Source organism: Manihot esculenta, chromosome 7 (assembly GCF_001659605.2).
Source record: "Manihot esculenta cultivar AM560-2 chromosome 7, M.esculenta_v8, whole genome shotgun sequence".
NCBI lineage: Eukaryota > Viridiplantae > Streptophyta > Magnoliopsida > Malpighiales > Euphorbiaceae > Manihot > Manihot esculenta.
The window spans coordinates 21,768,358-21,778,417 of NC_035167.2; the positions used below are offsets into that span (position 1 = coordinate 21,768,358).

The window sequence follows — 10,060 nt, forward strand, 5'->3', positions numbered from 1 at the left end:
TAATGCACTCCCAAACACCGAATTTTCCAAATTGGGAGAGTATCTCCCCTTTTGGCCCGTTTAGAAACTCACTCCATACCTTTTAATTAGGTAACTATGAGTAGAGTTAGTAGCCACCTGAGCTGAATAAATTGGGGCAAGTGGCTCAGTAACCATTTGTTTCACGTTCACTTTATCGGTTTCAGGCAAGATATAGTAGGAAGTATAAAAAAATAATAAACCCCAAAGTCTTTAAATTTTATTGGTCTAGTCAAGAGTTCCTAAGATTCTACTCTTTTAAAAGGGCAGTTTAATATTGTATGGCATTATAATATTTTATGTGCTTGAAATTGAATTGAGGTCCAACTTTATGTCTTGAGTAACACGCTTTAAACATGAAACTTGTTGAAGTGAACTTTGGTGAAATTAAGCTATTTATGCTAGCATCCTATTGCATGAGAATTTAGTTCTTTATTTTGGACAAATTATATTTCAGATTGGTTGAGGATAGGAATGAATTTCATTGTTTTATTTGAATTTTTATACTTGAGGACAAGCAAAAGTGTAAGTATGAGGGAATCAGATGAGTTGCAAAACTCACCACTTTTTCCTTATTAAATTCCATGATTTTGCTATGATTGTGATATAAATAATTAATTTTTACTTGGAATTTGATTTTGGATAGGTTTTTGAGCGGAAGTTAAGAAAAGGGACTGAATTGGAAGATTTTCAGATTAGGGGGTTACAGCCTTGGGCAAGCCTGTAGCCCAAGGCGATGGATAGCTCCAAATTTCAAAAAATGTCACATCAACCCAATTTTTCCACCTAAGCAATGATAAGATCAATTTCAAATTGGATCAAACACAATCAAATTAGGATAGGGATAAGATATGAGTAGTAAGTTTATTTTAAATTATTAAATTTTATCTTTTTGTTTAGGAAAAAACCTATATAAAGGCCTCCCAAGAATTAAATCTACATCATATTTTTTCCTCTCTCTCTCCTATTCTCTTTAAGTTGCCGCCCCCTCCCTCTTCTTTTCCTTCTTCTTTTTCTTTTCATTTTCTTTTCTTTTATTTTTTTGTAATTTTATTATGACCCTTAGAGGCTAAACAATTCTTTTTAATTGAAGGTTAATCCAAATTGATATTTTATTCAAGTTGTGAGATTATATGCTTAAATTCTCGTCATCTTATTTCTATTTTCTATTAATATCTTTTTTCGAGGAACACCACCTCCATTATTGTCCTCTTAGGAATTCAAGGGCCTATTAAATCTCTTTCAAAGACAACATATTGCCAATTAACCCAATTAAATCCAAAATTATTTAATTGGGTTAATAACACATAGCAATTAGCATATTCGTTTATGTTAAGGAATTAGTAGATTTGATTTAAATAATTTGCATGTTTTTATTGATCAAGTTTGGATTTTTCTCTCTTAATGCAGTGGACTAATTAAATCTACACACGTATTGGAATTGTTAGTTAACTATGAATTAATTTAAGTGCGAAGCGGATTAATTTAATCATAAGAAAAAATTGATGAGATTCGTGTGTTTGACCACTATAATCAAACAATAGATAATAAAATGAATTATTTTTCGAATCAATGATCAACTGTCAAACCCCTCAATTTGATTACCTTACCTGAATTTAATTTAATTATTTATTTCACAATCTCAATTGCATTATTTATTTTTCTTTTAAGTATTTTTGACTTGCCCAAGGCAAAAATCAATTTCATTAAAAACTCTCTTCTCCTCACATTTTGTATTAAACTACTCTTCTATTTCAACTAGTTATCTAAATTAAACAGAGTTAAGGTCTCTGTGGGATCGATACTCACTTACCCTATCTACAAGTTCTTATTCAATCAAGGAAAGGGAAATAAATTTTAATTGACAGATTCGACATCCGTTAGATGTTATTTATTTTATATTAAGTTCGGATCTACAATGTACTTATTTCTTAAACAAGTATTCATATGTTAACTATAAACATCTCAATGCTTTCAACTTCTGAAAAATACTCCTAGACCAACTCAAGGAATATAACATATGCTAGCCTATTTGTGTTAATGATATCTTATCTTATTAATACTATAGCTATCGATAATTTAGGTACTAACATATTTATATGTAATAGAAATTTCACATCATGAATTCTTTATAATGTTTTCTACATTGTGTTTTATAATACCAAAGACTTTATTATTAGTTTAATATATTAATCAGATAAATAAAATTAATTATGAATACTAATAAATAAATAATTCTATTAAAAATGAATAATTATCCCTATTGTGATCATGCTCTATAGCACACTACTAACGGTAATTCCTACTCAATATTTTTCTACAATATTTGTATATCCCTCACACATAAAAATATATATTTTTGTTATATCCACCCAGTGTTTAAGCCATTCCAGTAGAGTAAGTAGCTCTCTAAATTCTCTAGATAAAATACACCTCTCACATAAATATATATAGAGACTATGCTTTCTCCACCTATTGCTTAAACCATCCCACTGAAGCAAATAGCTCTTTAGATTCCCTAGAAAAATATCTCGAAAATAAATCAAATTCTCATATTTCAAAGATATAAGCTTTGAAAAATCTCTCCTTAAAATTTCTCAAAAGAAATCATTCAAAGAAAATTCATCTCACACCACTTGATGCTTAAAATGCCTTAGCCCTTGCCTATAAAGCCTATAAATAGGCAAGGGCACCACTCCTTACTATAGCTGCCATTGAATGAAGCATTAATTGCTTCGTTCAATGGCAGTTAACTTTTGCTTCTTTTTTTTAAACTCTAGAATGATTAATATTAGCAACTTTAAACATATAAATTGAACAACTTTTAGATTGAAAAATGATGTCAATTAGAATTTATTTTAGCAGCATGATCTTAATGGACAAAAAAAACAAAAAAATGAAAGCATACAAAACTAAACATCAAACCCATTTTTTCTTTCTATATCAAAAGACTATTGGTCCAAGCATCAATAAGATGCACGTAAATGCTCAAAGTTATGTGATGTACAAGGAGAAAGATTGATCGGTAGAATTGATTCAAATCTATGTCTATTGAAACAAAATAATTGATAATTTATCAGAAATTTTAACCAATATCATTTGATTAAGACGAAATTTAGAAAGACTAGCCGCTGAAATTTCTTATAGAATTTTAAAAAATTCAAAAAGTTCTCCAAACAGATAAGAAAATGACTATTTATAATAGGAAAAAAAAATTCTAATGCCGAAATTTATGAAAAAAAATTAAAAATAATTAAACTGTAAATTGACCCTAGACGATAGAATTTGGATTTCAAACTTTGCGACAAGACTTATAGCCCTTTGTCGCATTTCTGAAAGTTTTCCGTCTTGAAATTCTTTTTTCGGAAAGTTATTGTGGACTTCAAATAGATGTTGTAAGCAAATGTTAAGTTATTTTCTTCATTACTTGAGTCCGGTCCAAAATTTTCATAAAATTTAAAATTAATTGTTCCGCATCACCTATTATGACCTGGAGACACTCCTTTTGCTATAGATTTAAGACTATGATGAGAAGACATAACTGTGAGGACGTTTATTGCTCTTGGGTTTCTACCGATCACTACAAAAATCTACAGGAATACTAATAAATATTAGTAATAGATTTAAATATATTATAAATTAGTAACAAATTAGTAATGAATTTTATAATCCTTTATTAATTTTTATAATTTAGTTAGGAATTAATAAATTTATTACTTAATAAAATTATTTACAAATTTAGTAACCGATTTTGAAATCCGTTATTAATTTGTTACTAAATTAGCAAAACATTAGTAACGGACCCCAATTCATTAATATAATGGCTATTAAATAAATAAATTATCTAAGTAATAAATGAATAAAATAGTAACCGATTTAATAACGGAATGTAATTTATTACCAAATTAATAACAAATTTAATATGTTACTGTTCTTTAAATAAAAATTAAAATTGACTTTTTATTTGTTTGAATCTCACATTTTCTTTTCAATTTAATAACTGATATGATCTGTCACGAAATTTGTTATTAATTCAAAAATTAATAACCGATACGGTAATATGTTACTAAACTTTTAGAGAAAAAATGTGTGCTTTTATTTTAAAATCTCCCTTTTTTTAATTTAATAATAAAAATAATTCATTATTATCCATTACTAATAAAAAAATTTTAAAAATAATATCGGCTTTTTATTTTTAGCAACGGATTAAATCCAATACTAATTCGTGTATTTATATACTCACATGCCTTATTTCCCTTTTATGGTTTCATTTATTTTCTTTCTTTTCTCTCATCATTCCTTCCTATTTCTCTTATCTTATTTTTTCTCTTCATTATTAATTTCTTCTCTGTTTTTTTCTTTAATTTTCTGTTATTATTCTTCCTTTCATCTCTTAATTTTTATTTCATTTTCTTTATTTTCTCTCATATTCTTTTTCTTTTTCTTTCATTTTCTTAAATTTTCTTTCATTTTCTCTTTCACTTTCTATTATTTTTTCCTTCATTTTTTTATCATTATTTTTTCATTTGCTTTCTTTTCTTATATATTCTCTAACTTTTTTCTTTTACTTTTTCTATTTATTCTTCATTTCCTCTTTTATTTTTCTTTATTTTATTTTCATCTCCCTCATTTTCTTTCATTTTCTTTTCTTTTTTTCTTCCTTTTTTTGTCATTTTCTTTAATTTCCCTTTTTTCCTTATTTTCTCTTCATTTTATCATCATTTTCTTCTATTTTCTTTTTTTTTCTTATTTTCTCTTTTGTATCTCATTTTCTTCTATTCTTTCTTTTTTTTTTATTTTCTTTCATTTTCTTCATGTAATTTTATAAAATTAATAAAATTTAAAATATTAAAGTTAATATTTAATGATAAAATTAATAGTTTACAATAATTAAATTAATATTTAATATAAAATATAGTTTAACATAATTTTTTTAAATACTTTTTAAAAATTAGTAATGAATTTAGTAACGAAATATAGTTTCAATATTTTTTTATTTTTTATTTTTTATTTTATCAAATTAGTAATAAATTTTTATCTATTAATAACAGATTTAATTTTCATATTTTTTTAATTTTTAAATTTTTATCTAATTAGTAATAGATTTAAAATCTCTTATTATAAATCTGTTACTAAATTCATTATAAAATTACTAATGGATTGCTAATATGTTATTATTGTATTAGTAACGAGATTCATAGTAGCGAATATAAATCCGTTTGCATCCACTACTAAAGTAAAGAATTTTTCATAAACTATTATTAATTCAAAAAAATTTTATAATGAATTGAAAAAAACAGAACTTGAAATAGAACTGCAATATTGAAGGAATTATGAGTGAGATATCTGAAATTTGGGTCTGCAATAGGACAGATGAACATGGTTAATTGAGAATATTAACTGACTTTCACATGTAGAAAATTACCTTATATTTATAAAATAATTAGAAATTACGCATGAAATGGCATCTAAACAATCAGACTTTAAAAAAATTTCTCTCTGTGGTCCCTCTATGACTCGATGCTCTCGCTTTTTCCTTAAACCTAACTTCTTCTTTCCCCTTTCTCATGAAAGACAATCTGCGTCAATTGACTATCGATGAAGAAGAAGATGTTGTTGTCCCTATTAAGAGCTCCAGAGATATTTTGATCGTCACTTATGATTTTTGTATGGTGGAAATATTTCTCACATGTAATCCAATCAATTTTCAAAATATGCAGACCTTCTTGACAGATTTATGGCGTCCTTTAGAGGGATATCTATTTTAGAATTAGAGGTAAAAAGATATCTGTTTCGGTTTTTTAATAATGTTGATTTTGAAAATAGTGAATGGAGATTTTGGTTGTACAATCGATTCCTCATTGTTTGGAAGGAGATACAAAGTAATGAAAACCCTCTCCATATCCTTCTAATTCATTTTGATTTTTGGGTTCTGATTAAAGACTTCCCTTCTCGTTATTATAACAAGACGTTAGCTAAATTGGTCGGGGATTTTGAGCTTAATGAGGAGAGTGCAGTCCGAATAAATGCTGATGCTAAAAAAAGGCCAAGAAACACTAAACATGGCGTTATTACATGTTTCCTTTCTCTCAACAAGATGCCTCTAACAACACCCCTGCGAATGTTAATTTGACAGGAAACAGTGAAGCAGCTCATCCCATCAAAGGTCGGGATAGCCGAAAGCAATGATCTCCTGTGTTGGAAATGCCGAGGACTCGGCAATTCTCAAACAGTTAATGCATTGAAGGATTTGGTTATTGGTTACAAGCCATACATTTTATTTTTGATGGAAACAAAAACTCTTAGTTCTCGTATGGAGTTTTTTCGTAATTTTTTACATTTTGATGGTTGCTTCTCAATCAATAGACAAGGATTGGGAGGAGATGTGTCTATTTCTGGAGTTGACTTTTCTTCAAATTTTATTGATTCAGAAGGTAATGTTCAATGGATGTTTACTGGTTATTATGGGTTTCCGGAATCATAACGATAATGTCAATCTTGAAATCTTATTCGAACTTTATCTCGTAAAACCTCTTTTCCGTGGCTTTGTTTAGGAGATTTTAATGATTTTTACTCGAGAGATGAGAAACAAGGAAGAGTATCTTTGCCAAATTATCTTAAGCAGCGGTTTGATTTTAAATGATTATAAATATTTGTTAGACTCTAGAATTGATATTTCTGTTAGATAGGTCCGTCGTAATGCTATTCTATCTATTCATACTTTAACTAGAGAATCTATTAGGTATAATCGTCTTTTTATTTAAGATGATATCTTTCTTTATTTGATGAAATTTTATTAATATAATTAGTAATTTTGCTTTTAAAAAAAATCAGACTTTAATTTTAAAAATTATCCAAAATATTATCTAAAAACAAAGGTCTGGCCAATTAGTATAAGCTTTAAACATTTGAATTAAAAATCACATTAATTCAATCTCCAGCATTTTTAGCCAATTAACATAAAATTAAATAAATATTTTTCAAAAAAAATACATAAAATTAAATAAATAAAATCATTCTATCTCCTTTTCAATGGAGAATATTCTGGCCCCGAATTGCAGGCCTGTACCTTGCCCTGGCTTACTCGATGTTTGGTTTCACGAGCTTGAAGTTTGAAAGAGAACGTTAGCTTAAAAGGACTGTACCTATTTGTCATCTTCTAATCCTGGGACCATATATACCTACACCTGTCGTTAGCATACACCATTATCTAAAGCAATAAGCATTTTTTTAATGAAAAAAGAATTAAATATTGTAAAAAAATAATAAAAAAAGGGTTCTTTTCTATTATTAATTAAAAATAAATTTCATTAAAATTATTTTAAAATTACCTTTTTCAATATGTATTTATGCTTTTCAACTAAATCTAATTTGATTACAGAGTCCTCGGTAAAATTAGGTAAAAATGTCCACAAATTTTGCATAAACCGTAGGATACTAAATATAGTTTTAACTAAAATACATACAAGGCATTTCCTTTACTCTTTTAACTACTGAAATTATTACAACCCTAACAAAACAAGCAAGCTTGTCCTTCTCTCGATTTTTTGTCTGATACTATTAGTTTCGGACAATCCAATGCATCTCATTTCAGTTCAATAGTTCATGGATTTTATCCTTCCATCTCCATTCTTCTTCTCTCTATATGTTACTTATCACTGAACCCCACAACTCAATTTCTTTGATTCTCAGTTCTCAACAATTCTCCATCAACATGAGCTCATCAGAGCTTCTGCATTTCTTCGTCTTCTTCCTTTCAACCGCACAAGCCCTTCTCCGATACTTGCTGGCCTGTTTATTCCAATTAAATCGGGCTTCAGTCCTCTTCTTTGTCGTTGATGCAGTTTTTTCTGTTTACTTTTGGTTCTGTGGCCTTACATCCTTAACTGTTGATTTAGATGATCGAACCACCATGCATTTTTGGACTTCCACTCATCGGAGGTTCGATAAGCCTAATCTAGTCATGGTCCATGGCTATGGTGGCGATGCACGGTGGCAATTTCTCTATCAAGTGGGTTTTCTTTCTCGGAAATTTAATCTGTATGTGCCGGATTTATTGTTCTTTGGTAAATCTTATTCCAACCGGCCGGACCGGACCGAAGAGTTTCAAGCCGGATGTTTGGTAGAAGGGTTGAAAAGATTGGGTGTGGATAGGTTTTCCGCGTACTCGATTAGCTATGGAGGGTATGTGGCGTATCGGATGGCTGAGATTTGTCCAAAAGAGATGATGGAGAAGCTTGTGATAGTGAGTAGTGGGGTAGGGTGGAGTGATGAAGTGAAGATTGAACAGATTAAGAAGATTGGAAGAGATCCAAAAGAGCTGCTTCTGCCAACAAATCCAGATGATCTGAGACTTTTAGTTAAGCTATCAGTATACAAAGGCAAGCCTTTGAAGTGGCTTCCTGACTTTTTCCTTCAAGAGTTCATCAATGTGAGTTCATTCTCCTTCCCCACAGTACATAGCTTTCTTTTTACTTTTTCTTGTAACATTTTTTTAATCAAGAGCCTTAAATTTCACTAATTGGCTTGTTTACTAACCCCAATTAAACAAGGTTATGGTAAATATTTGCAAGGATTTTTTTAAAAATTTATTAATTAGTCGCTATGTTAATTTTAGTAAATAAATATTATAAAAAGAATTAAAATGCGGCACACCTACAAACTTGCTTAGGTCCTCTTGATATGTTAAAATTAGGGTCTCAATTTCTAAATTAATTTGCTTTCTAGGTAATGGGTAATAATCACAGAAAGGAAAAGTTAGAGCTGTTAGAGCACTTGTTGTCAAAGAAAGCAGATGCAGACCTTCCAATTCTAACCCAGGTATGTTCTTTTAAACAGATAAGAATTGTGCTCAAACTTCTCTGCTTAATTATGATTATATTTTCATTTTTATTCCTCAAAAAATCTTTTAGATAAAATTTAAGCCGATATATTTTATTAAATGGTATCAGAGCGATCCATATATGCATTAATCCTCCATTTGAATGAAGGAAACACTCCTAATATGGGGCGATAAGGACAATGTCTTCCCTGTATATTTGGCCCATCAGTTGCAGAGGTACGTTATGGTTTTCCATTTTGGTAAATTTTGAAGGCATTGTATCAATATGAAGTAAACATGATAGTTATTGTTGTTGATCATAGGCACTTGGGACCAAAATCAAGAGTAGAAATAATCAAGGACACAGGCCATGCTGCAAATATTGAATCTCCTGATGCTGTAAATGCTTTGATAACCTCATTTGTTTTAGGTCACTCTTAATTGAAAATATATGTATTTGGTAGAAATTCCATGCTAATTAAATGATTCCGTAAGTGGGAAATAGAGCGAGAATGCATGCGTGCTGTTTTTTTTTTTAAAAAATGAAATTAGAGATTAAAAAAATAGAATCTAAAATCTCTTAGATTTATTCAGATACATTTATCATCAGACTAAATTCAATCTGTTGGTGCTATGCATACGTGCTGTTATTCATCATTATTAAATTCAATCATACTTTTTTTTAATTATATTATTTTTCCTTTTTAATAATTAAAATATTATGAAAATTAATTTTTAAAATAAAATTCAGATATTTTATATTTTATAAATAAATACTAAAATAACAAAATAGTTTTTTTTTAATTTAATTTTAATAGTATTTAATTTTTTTGAAGCTATAAAAATTTATGTATATAATTTTCAATATTACTGAATACCAACAAAATAATCCTTAAAAGTTTCATTATATTTATTTTCAATATTTCTCATTAATATTGAAATCATGTAAATAAGTTTTAAGACTTAAAAAAGTTTTAGATATTATTATAATTAATTTTAATATATTATTTTAAATTTAATTTCTATAACCCTTTAGTTCTTGGGGAAGAGTAAATAACATAATTGGTACGAATATTATTGAATTTAATAGATATAATTAAAATAAAATTATTTATTTAAAGGAGTATTTAACTAATCAAATAAAATTTCAATACAATATATTGTTAACTTTTAATTTTAATTTAATTTATTCACTAAAATCATGATTAATATTAAAATTAA

At 28.1% G+C, this 10,060-nt stretch overlaps 1 protein-coding gene across 2 annotated transcripts; it reads left to right on the forward strand.

The window, feature by feature from the left end:
- The first annotated feature begins 7,502 nt into the window (after positions 1-7,502).
- On the forward strand, positions 7,503-9,352 carry LOC110618719 (lipase 1). 2 transcript variants are annotated; one of them, XR_002488554.2, is made up of 4 exons: positions 7,503-8,449; positions 8,746-8,838; positions 8,970-9,076; positions 9,163-9,244. XR_002488554.2 is itself a non-coding variant. In XM_021761941.2 (4 exons), exons 1-4 carry the CDS (start codon positions 7,664-7,666, stop codon positions 9,278-9,280), a joined length of 1,065 nt encoding a protein of 354 aa, XP_021617633.1. In that variant the 5' UTR covers positions 7,503-7,663; the 3' UTR covers positions 9,281-9,352. The 2 variants fall into 2 exon arrangements, 1 of the variants encoding a protein (XP_021617633.1); XM_021761941.2 differs by having other exon boundaries at positions 9,009-9,076; positions 9,163-9,352.
- Positions 9,353-10,060: the final 708 nt, after the last annotated feature.